The following is a 14,607-nucleotide window of genomic DNA, read 5'->3' as shown; positions in this document are numbered from 1 at the left end:
ATCTATATTTAATTTGTACCATACACTGTATACTTGGGGGGTGGTCCGGGTCCTTTCTGTGTGGAGTTTCCTTCAGGCGCTCCAGTTTCCTCCCACAGTCCAAAGACATGCAAGTGAGGTGAATTGGAGATACAAAATTGTCCATGACAGTGTGTGACATTAAACTTGTGAACAAGTAACTACCTGTCCTTTCATGAATGTAAGCAAAGTGTGTAAAACATGACATTAAAATCCTAATTCTAATCCTAATCCTAAGTAAAGTAAAGTATACTTGGAACTGCACATCAATGCACTTCTACTTTCATTTATTCATTTTCCACTCAAATTTTTCCTCATCATTAATAACTGCACTGTAGTTATGCAATATATGTAAAACTCAGGTTACTTTTAATCTTGGTTGGTATGTTTGTGCTGTTTTTGATTAATATTGTTGAATTTTTATAGTGTGTCTTTGATGTATAATGCTACTGAGACTTTAATTTCCATCCAGATCAATAAAGTATCAATCTATTTATCTGTCTACATGACCAGGATAAAGTTAAAATCATTAAAATAAAATTAAATGATAATATATGATAATAATAGTAGGGTCATTCTATAATTTGGGGTACATTTCACATCACCAAAAAAGTACAAAAACAATGTTCTTTCTCAACAGAACAATCAGTGGTTCAAGTTAATATATTCCTTTAGTGTGACATATCCACTAGTTGCAAAGCTTAAACATTATTTTTTTTAATTTTTATTTAAAAGGGACAGTAGATGTAGACTACTAGGTAACTTAGTTGACAGGTAACATAGTTGACAATTTCCCTATTTTGACCCATAACTTCAGTGGTAGACCTTGCCTGGCTGACCACATGTCATTTCTTGAACAGAATAATGTTTAATTTGAACATACAGTGTATCACAAAAGTGAGTACACCCCTCACATTTCTGCAAATATTTTATTATATCTTTTCATGGGACAACACTATAGACATGAAACTTGGATATAACTTAGAGTAGTCAGTGTACAACTTGTATAGCAGTGTAGATTTACTGTCTTCTGAAAATAACTCAACATACAGCCATTAATGTCTAAATGGCTGGCAACATAAGTGAGTACACCCCACAGTGAACATGTCCAAATTGTGCCCAAAGTGTCAATATTTTGTGTGACCACCATTATTATCCAGCACTGCCTTAACCCTCCTGGGCATGGAATTCACCAGAGCTGCACAGGTTGCTACTGGAATCCTCTTCCACTCCTCCATGATGACATCACGGAGCTGGTGGATGTTAGACACCTTGAACTCCTCCACCTTCCACTTGAGGATGCGCCACAGGTGCTCAATTGGGTTTAGTCCATCACCTTTACCTTCAGCTTCCTCAGCAAGGCAGTTGTCATCTTGGAGGTTGTGTTTGGGGTCGTTATCTTGTTGGAAAACTGCCATGAGGCCCAGTTTTCGAAGGGAGGGGATCATGCTCTGTTTCAGAATGTCACAGTACATGTTGAAATTCATGTTTCCCTCAATGAACTGCAGCTCCCCAGTGCCAGCAACACTCATGCAGCCCAAGACCATGATGCTACCACCAACATGCTTGACTGTAGGCAAGATACAGTTGTCTTGGTACTTCTCACCAGGGCGCCGCCACACATGCTGGACACCATCTGAGCCAAACAAGGTTATCTTGGTCTCGTCAGACCACAGGGCATTCCAGTAATCCATGTTCTTGGACTGCTTGTTTTCAGCAAACTGTTTGCTGGCTTTCTTGTGCGTCAGCTTCCTTCTGGGATGACGACCATGCAGACCGAGTTGATGCAGTGTGCGGCGTATGGTCTGAGCACTGACAGGCTGACCTCCCACGTCTTCAACCTCTGCAGAAATGCTGGCAGCACTCATGTGTCTATTTTTTAAAGCCAACCTCTGGATATGACGCCGAACACGTGGACTCAACTTCTTTGGTCGACCCTGGCGAAGCCTGTTCCGAGTGGAACCTGTCCTGGAAAATTGCTGTATGACCTTGGCCACCATGCTGTAGCTCAGTTTCATGGTGTTAGCAATCTTCTTATAGCCCAGGCCATCTTTGTGGAGAGCAACAATTCTATTTCTCACATCCTCAGAGAGTTCTTTGCCATGAGGTGCCATGTTGAATATCCAGTGGCCAGTATGAGAGAATTGTACCCAAAACACCAAATTTAACAGCCCTGCTCCCCATTTACACCTGGGACCTTGACACATGACACCAGGGAGGGACAACGACACATTTGGGCACAATTTGGACATGTTCACTGTGGGGTGTACTCACTTATGTTGCCAGCCATTTAGACATTAATGGCTGTGTGTCGAGTTATTTTCAGAAGACAGTAAATCTACACTGCTATACAAGTTGTACACTGACTACTCTAAGTTATATCCAAGTTTCATGTCTATAGTGTTGTCCCATGAAAAGATATAATGAAATATTTGCAGAAATGTGAGGGGTGTACTCACTTTTGTGATACACTGTACATTTGAATAAAAATTATAAAAAAAATTTTTAACCATAACAATGTATGTAACATAGTTGACAGTCAATTAATATACTCATTGACAATGTTCTATTATAGATAAAATATTTTAAAAAATAAGAGGACATTCACCACAGTTTGTTCAATATACCCTCCACAGAGAAAAATGATATCATGTAATGTTGGTCACAGTTTTAGAACAAACCATTTTTGAGTTGCTGAGTGGAGTTCTGTTAGTAACATAGTTGACAAAACTTTTGTGGACATTAATAAATAAAGATATTTAAATTATTTAAAAGAGAAACTCAATTTAAAAAATAATATTTTTCTTTAGTATTTAAACTTTAGAAATAAATAAAAAAAAAGATGTTGTTGCCCTTAATGATTTTATTCATTATTTTGAAACCAAGGCACCCTCAACTTAAAAAATGGACACAGCAAAAACTGTTCATTTAGGAAGATCATGACAAATTTCAAACTAAATGAAGCATAGGATGCACATAATGTTTTTGTGATATAACAACATGTTTTCCATTAATAGGTAAAATATGACATTTTTAAAGAAAATTGTTAGAATAAATATAATTATTATCATTGGACATGGAATGTACCCCAAATTATAGAATGACCCAGTACATGAGTGTTCTTGTGTTGCAGTATAGGCGAGAATTGAGGCATCAGGAGCTGCTGGCAGCAGTACTGGCAGCAGCGCGTCATCATGTGCGCTTCCTCCTCAGCTGGTCCTCCAGGCTGCTCTACCTTCTTGCCGCTTCATCAGGCCTCGTTGGCTGCTGGCTGAACTCTCACCCCGGCGCTCGGCAAATGTCAAACAGAGGCCCGTGCCGCAGCAAGGGGGCGTTGAGGCAAAAAACAACTGCCTTCACGCTTTGATTTCTAACCGGGGTTTGAATCAAATCTTCAAGATCGGCGTTGATATACGTGAATAGGGAACGTCGGCTGGCCGATCGGCTCCTGTCATTCAGCCGGCACGGTGCGGTGCAGATCAGAACAGCAGCTCCATCATCATCATCATCATCACCATCATCATCACCACCACCATCATCGCTGCTGTTTCACTGACAAACATGTGAGTACAGCGAACACTGATTTACCTTTCTGATGCCCGGCTTAGATTGACCCTGTTCTGGGGATGATCGCGGGATTGGTGAACTCTTCCACACATCCCGGTTATGCCATGTGTTTGTGTGTGCATGTAGCCCGCAATGTTTCACTGGCGCTCGGCACTCTGGAGCCACGACAGCTGGATGCTAGTGCCAGGCGCGACCGAAACATTGCGGGATACATGCACAAACGCATGGTATATCCTATTCATCTGTACAGCACATTCACCAGATCTTATTATGCTAGCGATCAGCATTGCTTTTTATTGATCTTGTACATGTATCCTGTGTCTGTTGGTATCTATACGACAGAATGACTCTCATTCACATTTCTGTGATTTATTTATTAAACGGGAATGTATTTGCCGTGCATGCTGGTTGGTTTTCTGTACCAGAGCGCTTAACCTTGAGCTCCGATGTTCCTCCGTTATTATCAATACCCATATGTACCTCCTGCATGTGGTACCCAGTACCCTATATGCATCAGCACACTTGCCTTTAGCTTCTCCATGCTATCTATACAGAAAGGAATGTCCTAATCGGATTCTGATATTAACAGATTGGGATCCAGGAGATCTTGTGCCCATGGAACCCACAATATACTGGGAATGCAGTTCTGTGTCTGGAGGTTGTGATTGCATTTAGATAAAAAACACCTTCTATATGCTACTGTATTGTTTGTACCCTTAAATGATCACGTGGCATGCCATCTCAAAACAAATTCATGTACAATCCATGGGTTTGATGTTCCCAATTTTGTTACTGGTCTTAACCCAGAATGGTGTGTGCTTTTGTCAGGGTGCTTTAACGCTCTTTCCAGTGTGTGTTTTCTGACAAAGGAAATCAGACTTTGACAAAATGTTTTGGTAATGTACTATTTATGTTCTAATTTATTACATCAAAAAATAATCATTACCTGGATGATGAAAAACTTGTCAAACATTCAGCAAGTCCTGAGGTGTTTGTGTTTGCATCATGATGACATGTGCGTATCGTTTATCTTCTCCTAGACAGTATAGTAACACATTTGAGTGTTGCATGAGATGCCAGAAGATCATTTGTCATTCAGCTTGCAACAGTGCAGAGTCTATGCTCAGGTTGTTGTAGGGTACACTTGGTTTAATGAAGTTTGCATGGGGTGCAACAGAATCCTCTTGTAACACAGTAAAGTTTGGAACTAGCAGTGCAACCCCCTACAGTCTGTACTGTGAGCTCAAACAATTTGATGAGGGGTACGGTTCTTGAAGATGTTTGATAGAGTTAAACCTCAGAGACATTTTTTTACTTCAAACTTCAATCACTTTGCTGTTGCTTTGACTGTGTATTCTGGGTCAGTGTGCTTTGTTCCTCGGGGTAAAGAACATGACTCTGACTGATGTCCTCAGGGACATTTATCAAAAGTACTTCATTGTTACATTGACACTGTGCTTTGAGTGGCATTAACTATTTGATAACTATACTCAGAAAACTGTATTACAATCATACAAACATGTTTGCTTATCCAGGCTCATCTATAATAAAGAAATATTCAAACCTAATTTATAGAACTTGGGGTTTGCATGATGTGCCTGTGCATCCCTCGGAAATCTAAGCTTTGCATTTTGACATGCATTCCACTGGTAAACATAATTGCATTGGCACATATTTGAAAAAAAAAATCCAAAAACTAAAACAAGTATCTCAACCTATTTTCAATATCACAATTTTTTTTTATTCCAAAAGATCATTTGCCTGTCAGTCTGGACTCATAACTCACTCCAGTGGGATGCAGGATGGACCTGCTGCAGGTGGAACCTGCAGGGAGTCCCCCATATGCACAGGAACAGCTGACATTTGAGCATAGGGAGGAATGCCTGGCATATAAAAACAAAAATGTAAGAAAAATGTAGTCCAATTTTGATATTTACAAATGTACAGAGTGCCAGGAGATTACACTGCAAAGAATCCATAAATAAACTGGACTTTAAACTCAGGATATGGGATGCAGTTCTATTTCGATTAACTGCACTTTGACTCAAGAGCTTATGAATGAAAGGAAAAGGAATGATTGTGCTGGGAAATCAATGGTCAATTGATTTACGCCACACATACTACTTAAAGTTCAAGCTAAAACACTTTTGTCATATACACACATTGTATGTATACATGTAAATAGTAGACTATACATGTTTGCAATGGGCAATGGACAGTATATGGCTTTATAGTTTTAGTTGTAGCACTTTTTTCCTTCAAGCGTTTCTCCTCAACAAATTGCTGGTTTGCACCATAAACTTTCTTACTTGAACACTGAGAATGGTCCACCTCTCAAATAATATCCAATCAGTGAATTTTGTATGTACACCTCCTTCCACTGATAGACAGAGTAGATAGGAGTGAAAAACAGAATACGGAGAAACAGAAGGGTAACACCCAGTAATTGTGTACCCTCAAAGTGCACCTGCAGTTGTAGCTAATAAAGTGGCCAGTGTGTGTTTATTAATGAGGTAATACCCAACAGTTGACGAATTAATTTATTAAGGCCAGGGTCTGTGCACTATGCTCCAAAGACACAGAAACATGTAAAGTAATTATAATTTACATCCAGTGGGGATTTAGCACAGATGAAGTTCAGTTTCAGTATATTAATTACAGGGTTATGCAGTTGTGTAAAAATAGGACAGAATGAATTTCTCTGATGAATATCTTGTCTGATTTTTCAGGAGTTATGAAGTATTTACTCACTGGGACCTGCTGCTCTTATCAGCACAGCCTTCTCCCGCCATGACCTCCAGCAGAGGATTCTGGGATTGACGTTAGCATCACTCCCACTGATGGCCAGGAACAGGTTAGTTATATTTATATTTTAAGACTGCTCAGCAGATAAAGTACTGACCTAATGATCAGAAGGTCACTGGTTCAAGCCCCACCACTGCCAAGTTGACACTTTTATATGAAAGGTCTTTATTCCATAGTTGCTTGGATTGTATTCAGACACAATTGAAAGTCATGTTGGATTAATGTATTGGTTAAATGGCAAAAATGTAAATTTTTGCTGTAGACTATGAGGAGCTACTGTGACTAAAATTGTTAGATTACTGTCTGATCAGTGTTTAACTGTAACTCATCTACACTGAAGGTTTCAGCTTACCTGCTGAAGCTATGGGGAGCTGTTGGAGCTGTCTATACAGAGACGCCATCCAAGACAACCACCCCACCAAATTCAAGGTACACACTTACAGTTTAAGTTGCCTGTACTTGTAGAAACATGTATGTTAAGACTGTCCTATGATTTTAATGATAATTACATTTTGGGTTTTTTTTGTGACCAATTGGAAACTTTAAACACTTTTTTTTATTTAAAAACATTTACAGTTTGATTTCTTTTAGACATCTATTGGGTTTTTTTTTAAATGTGGGGTTTAAAATTTTCATACAGCTACTTTATTAATTTGGTGGAGTAGACGTTTCTGCAAAAGAACATGGATCAGTCTTCTTTTGCTAAGGCTGAGAAGAAAACCTTTGTGGTAAAAGGACGTTGTTTGTTTGTTTATTAGGATTTTAACGTCATGTTTTACACTTTGGTTACATTCATGACAGGAAACAGTATTTACTCATTACACAAGGTTCATCAGTTCACAAGTTTACATTGAACACAGTCATGGACAATTTTGTACCTCCAGTTCACCTCACTTGCATGTCTTTGGACTGTGGGAGGAAACCGGAGCACCCGGAGTAAACCCACGCAGACACGGGGAGAACATGCAAACTCCACACAGAAAGGACCCGGACCGCCCCACCTGGGGATTGAACCCAGGACCTTCTTGCTGTGCTACCCACTTAGCCATCCCTATGCCGTCCCTATGTTAAAAGGACATAAAAATGACCATGTGACCAAAACGCATTAAGAGCTGCTGGAACACAAGTAATACTAATAGTCAAGCAAATTTTGCACTGCCATGGGCTGTAAGGCCACCTTGCAAGAAAGAAGCACCAGCTCATTTCTTTCTCTATTTGAACAGTAACAAACACTTTTGTCAAGCTTTTTGCCACCATCTATAGTCAATCATAATCGCTAAGAAATAAAGAGGTCATGCTGTAAAGTTAAATGGCATTATAGAATTTTACACATAACTTTATAAATCCCCAAATTAATTATCTAAGTTGCTGTGTATATATTTGTGGCCCTCCAAATTTAATGAAAACCTGCAATAAACCTATAAGATAAAATATATATGCAGGGTATACAGGATATCAAATTTGTAAAGTGTTATATGTTTAGGAAAACTGAGGCTGCAATAAGCAATACAATTTACAGATTGCTGACATACAAGTTCCCTACAAGTGTCTTTTTTTGGCTTTAACTGACATTAATTATGCAAACAATTTTACTATACAAATGCAAAACTTTAAGTGTAAAATCTCATTAAAAATGCTAGAATTGGCGTTCAGGTGGCGCAGCAGTAAATTACGCTAACGCACCAGAGTTGGGGTTTCGAATACATCGTATCGAATCTCAGCTCTGCCTTTCCGACTGAGCTGGGCGGCAGCATAAACAATGATTGGCTGTTGTTCAGGGTTAGAGGTCCTCATAACTGGTGCGACTACGGCCCCTGCTGGCTGACTGATGGCGCCTGCACAGGGCTGAGGAATGATGCCGATGGGGGTGTGACCCTCCATACACAGTGCCCGTCAAGTGTATAAACTCGACTTGTGCAGTCTGTACTGACTGTACGTGCCGGAGGGGGCGTATGTCAGTTGAGAGGCGTCCTCAGCCAGCGGTGAAGGTTCGGGGGGGGGGGGGGGGGGGGGCTAGAATCTATGACTATGCCATTTAGAAACAGCCCCCAAATCCTTCTGCCATCTTTAATTAAAATTAACTGCTTATAAAAAAAAAGTAGCTAGCATTTGACACAAGACATAAATAAAATTTCACTATCAGATTCTTAATTTGCATGTTTTTTTTAAAGGTGGAAAAGTTTTTATTTTCCAATATGAACACACATTTAATCTAAAAATGTTATATAAGCTGAATCAGCTTCCCAAGAAAGTTCAGAGAATGTTCATGAACGTGTTTAATGGAATTATTTTTGTAAGTGTTAGGCATTCTACAAAGGTTGTAGAATGTAATAATTCGTTGTTAGTAACCTGTAAATGACCAACAGGTGACTAATGTGGATGATGAAGGGAATGAGCTGGGATCGGGGACGATGGAGCTCACCCAAACAGAGCTCATCCTGCACACTCGCAAACGTGATGCTATCCGGTGGCCGTACCTCTGCCTGCGCCGCTATGGGTACGATTCCAACCTGTTCTCATTCGAGAGCGGTCGGCGCTGTCAGACGGGCCAGGGTGAGTTACCACACCGCCCACCTATAACATGTGGTTACTGTCTCATACCACACTCCTCAACTGTCACACATTAGCAGTAAGACATGTAAAGCTAATTTTAAATGAACCACAATATGCTTAAGCATGTTGTTTAGATTTTATTTAACATGTTGCTGTAATGATATTAAAAGCTGACTTTGTATCTCGGTCAAGTTTATTTCTTTATTTATGTTTTACACACTTTTGTTACATTCACGACAGGGCAGGTAGTCACTGGTTACACAAGATTGATCAGTTCAAGTCTTTTAATGTCAAACACAGTCATAGACAATTTTCTCCAATTCACCTCACTTGCTTGTCTTTGGACTGTGGGAAGAAATCAAAGCTCTCGGAAGAAACCCACGCAGAAAGGACCCAGACCGCTCCACCTGGGGATCGAACCCAGGACCTTCTTACTGTTAGGCAACAGTGCTACCCTTGAGCCACCATGCTGCCCATCTGAGTCAACTTAAGTTTATTGTCATTTACATGTGTGCAGATGAACAGTATACCTTAATGTATTCAGTTCTATCTCTGGTATCTGTCATGCCTACACAGGTTCAAAGTGTGTGTGTCTGTCTGTGTGTGTGTGTGTATACAGTGGATTTGGAAAGAAATTGTGTGTGTAATAAAATGTAAAGAATGTAAAGAATATAAAGATGAATCTTCATTCCTCTGTTCCTGCAGGGATCTTTGCGTTCAAGTGCTCTCGTGCAGAGGAGATCTTTAACCTGCTGCAGGAGCTGATGCAGTGTAACAGCATTAATGTTGTGGAGGAACCCATGATCATGACTCGACCCGGTCACACCCCTGAGATGGAAATGCCTCGAACCCCACAAACACCCAACAGTGAGAAACACACACAAGCAAACAGTTTAGCTGAAATCAAAATTATATTTACACTATAAGATGAGAATGTAACAAGAAGAAAATTGTAATTATTTAATCATTATTATTTGATTATCATTTATGTTATCAGTTTAGTTTAGGGGGCAATTATTATTGCATACAGGGCCACTTGGTGTTCCAAATGTTTTTTTAATAAAAATAATTTAAAACTGTATTTTATATTTACTTATGTTTACCTAAAATAAATAACCATGACAAATTAAAAAAATCAGAACAGGGGTAAAAACTTACAAGGTACATTAATTAATAACTGTGGTTAAACTATTGACCGGCAAGAATGAACGCCGTTATAGCCACAAAAGGGGTGGGGGAAGCTTAGCTGTCCAAATACTTTAAATACAAATACAATAAAATGTTGACAAGTTATTTTATTGATATTGATAACCCCATAGAAAATATTTATTCAATCCAAGTATCAAGAACTAACTGTATTTTTGTCATCATGCACAAAACCTTAAACCTCTCTGATCTCTCCTGAATATGTGTTTGTAGCTCCTGGCTTTCCAGTGCAGGGTTTTCCTAACGGATACCCTGGGTACCCAATCAGTGCTGAGTCTTCACAGCCTTCCCTCAATGATGACCACAGACATAGCCTCATGGGGATTGACGACCAGGTATGATTCTACACAGAGTACCCATATACACAGATGAGCCAAAACTTTAGGACCAATCCCATTAAGATATGACATACAAATAATTGATTAAAAAACATAAGTGACCCTGCTATAAGTGATCACCACAAGTGAGAAGGATGACATTCATGGACATTTGGGTGTTTTTATTCACAACATACAGTCTGTCCAGACGTATTATTGGTAGTCTTTTTCCAAGGGGGGAATTTATTCAGGAGCTGAAAATATATTAGATGAAGGAAAATTATTTGGTAAAAGGGTTGCATTCAGCCCCCAGTAGTTTAGGAAAAGTGCATCTGATTTTAACAAGTATGCTGTTCTGTAAAAAGGAGGATATTCTGTTATGTTTATAACATACTTCAGTCCCTGTACCTAATTTTGTAAAAAGAAAAAAAACAAAAACATTACAGGTCGTAATATATGGCACTGGACGACACAGCCAGAAAGTGGGTGGTTGCAGATGAAAGCTTGTACTGTGGGACATAAAAATTAGTCCTGCGTATGTCACTACTAGTGTATTTAGCACACTCTTTGTATCTGTACAAGCTCTACCACACACACTAAATATGCTTTTCTTATTCTGCAGACACACACATATGTGAACACAGTGAGTATGGAAAGCGAGCTCTCAAGCCGCCTCTGCATGCGGCCCCTGCCAGAGGTTCGACCCCCACCCTTCACTGAGTCCTCCACCACACCTGGCCAACCCAGCGTGCATTGCTGCTCCGCTGACTCTCACAAGGACCCTCAGCTGTTTCTCCAGCCTGGAGCTCAGGAGGTAAAGTTTATGCTGGGGCCGACTCCGGCACAGCGCCACCTGATGGAGCGAGATAGAGACCGTCATGTCGCACACCCGCTTCGAGCACCTGCTGGCAGCTCTGAAACTGAGGGAGAGGAGGCTCCACCCCTTCACATGTGTAACCCACACTCCTACCACCATTATCACCATCATATGCACCGGCACTCCGGCATGGAGTCGTGTCCAAGTAGCCAACTAACATATGAGAACATTAATGGGCTGCGTGGCCCTCGGAGGCAGAGGCTGAGCCCCAGCAGTGCCTCCCAGTCGCAGTCTGTAGGCTCTAGCAGCAGCAGCAGCACGACAGGTGAAACACACCCTCACGCGCACCCCCACTCACTACCACTGTCCCACACACACGCCTCCTCACTGCCCCCACAGGGCTACGGAGGAGGGCATCGCCGATCAGCGCTGCTTAACTATGAGAACCTCCCATCACTGCCGCCTGTTTGGGAGTACCGAGCGCTTCAGCGTGAAGAAGAGGAGGAGCAGGATGAAGATGAGGAAGATGATGAGTATGAGGAGGAAGAAGAGGATGACTTTGATGAGTATGAGTACTCAGAGGGACCGACAACCCCAAATGGATATCATCAGGATGCTGGTGGCGGTGGTGGGATTCATCGCGATGCTCTGCAAAACTACGTCAACACAGAACAGGTGGGTGACGTGTGGGCCAAGTGCCGGCATTGGTTGACACGAACTTATTAAAATCTCTGTCAGCCACCAGTGCCGGGAGTCTTTCACCTCTGCTACCAGTTGGCTGGGCGCCATTTTAGCAGGCTCAATTGGCAGTGCCTGTAGCAGACAATTGACACTCCATGCTCCATGCCATTAAAACGGCATGCATTACTAGTCAAATTTCAAGTCAAGTCAAATTTATTTATATAGCGCTTTTTACAATGGGCATTGTCTCAAAGCAACTTTACAGAATCCAGGACCAACAGACCAAAAACCCCTATTGAGCAAGCCAAGGGCAACAGTGGCAAGGAAAAACTTCCTTAGAATTACAGGAAGAAACCTTAAGAGGAACCAGACTCAGCAGGGCCTGGAGGCCTGGAGGATACTTTAAATAAAAAGGATTTACACAAATCATACAAACACAAAATTAAATTGAACTGAAAGTTATAACTAGCAAAAAATAATTGGAGTTCTTCATTGTTCAGTCCAGTCTGTGATAAAGTCCGTTGTAAGTTCTGGACGTTTTTGGTGCAAACACGCCAGGTTCCCATCCCATCTAGTAGAAGCAGCATTGTTGGCACTGCAGTCTCGACTTGCAGTCTTTAACCTCGAGAGGGTAAACAGGTTTCCGTCAGAACCACCTCGGGGTAAAACACCAGAAGATGTAGTTACAATATGAAATCGTTAAGTATGATCAAGTCGTTAAGAGTAAAATATCAGTTTTACAGAGAGTAGCATTAGACTCCAGCACCCCTAATTATTACAGCATAACTAAAAGGGAGAGCGAGCAGGTAACAAGGTCATGAACCCCCAAGCTCTGCGCCTTTGTCTATATTTGGGGTGGGCAGTTTTCTTTTAAGGTTCTCTTAGGGTAAATTTGTTATAGGGCAGGCCACCTTTACCAATCATCTCTCCAATCGCATTAACTGTACCACCCAACATTTGGAGAATGTATTAGTCAAGAAGTATTCATATCTTCACAGACTGAACTGTGTGTGATTTATTAGTGTGTTTAATTCTATGTGTGTTATTAGTTTAGGCGGAATGTATTTGTCTATTGTTATGAATTAATTAATGTGGACATCTAGGTCATTCCAAAACCTGTTTGTGCAACTATGTCTTTTTGTTGCATTTGCTCAAATCTTCCTCCCAATCTAGTATCCAATTACCTGATAGCATTTTGCTTCTTCTCTACTGCTGCCAACCTCCACTCCTGACTGAGCTTTGACTAACACATGCCCCCCTGACGTGTGCAGTAGCCGACTGTATCTTTTCACCTGCATGAGACGACTTCATATGGGGCTCAGTCTCGCATACGGAGAGTCACACACTGATCTCTGGTATCCCCCATCTCTATGCAGGCGCCATATATCAGCCAGCAGAGGTTGTAATTGTGTCTGGACACAGACGAGTATTTATGTATCCGCGAAGGTGGGCTTACTGTCTATTGTAGCTTTCATTGATTTGATTGGTATTTAATGCCATTTGTTTAAAAAACAACCCAACGGATGAGCCAATCATTGTCCATGAATGTACCCTGTCTGTAGCAGAGCTGACATTCAGTGCTGGTGCGCTAGCATATCATACCGCAGCGCCACCTGTGTCTTTGACACTGACCATCTCTTTATTACGGCAATATACTTGTACAACCTTTCAAAATATCAGCTAATTTGCATTTCAGTTATCAGCTGCAATACACAGGTGTATGCTAAATGTGCTCACTCCCTGGGCTAATTACCTACATTTTCTACAAAAAAAGTTAGTTTTAGCTCAAAATGACATTAAGATTTATGTTGGGAAAAACATGTTTAATTATGTTGTACTGTGGTAAATATATGTGAAAGTAATGTAACTAAAACATAACAAAATGTAATTCTTGTTTTCCCACCAGCTTCAGCCTCCACCCCATCTACATCACACATGCCCTCCCCATGCCCAGCCCTCCGAGAGGGGTGGTCGGGTTTTCAACTTTGATTTCCGCCGACAGCGGGCAGGCCGTGGCACAGTTGGCAGCGCTCCCTGTGAGCAGCATGGTCGCCACCTGCCTCCTCCACCCTCTCGCCAGCTCAACTACATCCAGGTGGACTTGGAAGCTGGAGCCTCCAGTTGCCCGGGACATGGAGGGGGTGGAGCCAAAGTGCCACAGAGACCGCCTCCGATGAAGCGTGGCATGGCCGCAGCGGTGATGCCTCCCTCCCGGCACGGTGAGTGCTACGCTGTGATCGACCTACAGAAAACCGCTGCCATGTCAAACCTTCAGAAAGCGCTGCCTCGTGATGACGGAACGTCCCGAAAAACCCGCCACAACAGCACCGACCTGCCTCTGTGAGACTAAATGACAAAACAAGAGAGACAAAGGTGGAATTATGGGTAAGAGCAGAAAGAATGGTGGAGCTCTGATGCTGGTATCATTCTCTCACCATTTTGTTGGAGTCTCCATCCCTGCACCCATAGATCATGCCAATACTTTGGAATACGAGTAAGGCAGAATGGCCATAAGAATTAATTCAGTTTTTAAATGTGGTCCATAATTGTATTAGCTGAGCTAACTGGTTAGATTTGGTACATGCGACCATCAACCATAATAGAAACAAACCCCTTCTTCTAAACAGATGTTTAGATTTATAC

The 14,607-nt window shown here is 41.3% G+C and overlaps 1 protein-coding gene across 1 annotated transcript; it reads left to right on the top strand.

The window, feature by feature from the left end:
• Nucleotides 1-6,753: 6,753 nt before the first annotated feature.
• On the top strand, nt 6,754-14,308 carry frs3 (fibroblast growth factor receptor substrate 3). Its single transcript, XM_062997004.1, has 6 exons — nt 6,754-6,819; nt 8,757-8,943; nt 9,649-9,810; nt 10,363-10,484; nt 11,089-11,958; nt 13,871-14,308. The coding sequence occupies exons 1-6, from the start codon at nt 6,754-6,756 to the stop codon at nt 14,306-14,308; spliced, it is 1,845 nt and encodes a 614-aa protein (XP_062853074.1).
• The last annotated feature ends 299 nt before the right edge of the window (nt 14,309-14,607 follow it).

Source organism: Trichomycterus rosablanca, chromosome 6, assembly GCF_030014385.1.
Source record: "Trichomycterus rosablanca isolate fTriRos1 chromosome 6, fTriRos1.hap1, whole genome shotgun sequence".
Taxonomy (NCBI): domain Eukaryota; kingdom Metazoa; phylum Chordata; class Actinopteri; order Siluriformes; family Trichomycteridae; genus Trichomycterus; species Trichomycterus rosablanca.
This window is presented reverse-complemented; position numbering and strand designations above follow the sequence as displayed.

What these genes read in the sequence shown, in the direction of transcription:
- frs3 (XM_062997004.1), top strand. Translation starts at nt 6,754, where the DNA reads ATGGGGAGCTGTTGGAGCTGTCTATACAGAGACGCCATCCAAGACAAC. An exon ending in GCGCTGTCAGACGGGCCAGG is followed by an intron (nt 8,944 to 9,648) that starts GTGAGTTACCAC and finishes CTGTTCCTGCAG; the next exon opens with GGATCTTTGCGTTCAAGTGC. An exon ending in AACCCCACAAACACCCAACA is followed by an intron (nt 9,811 to 10,362) that starts GTGAGAAACACA and finishes ATGTGTTTGTAG; the next exon opens with CTCCTGGCTTTCCAGTGCAG.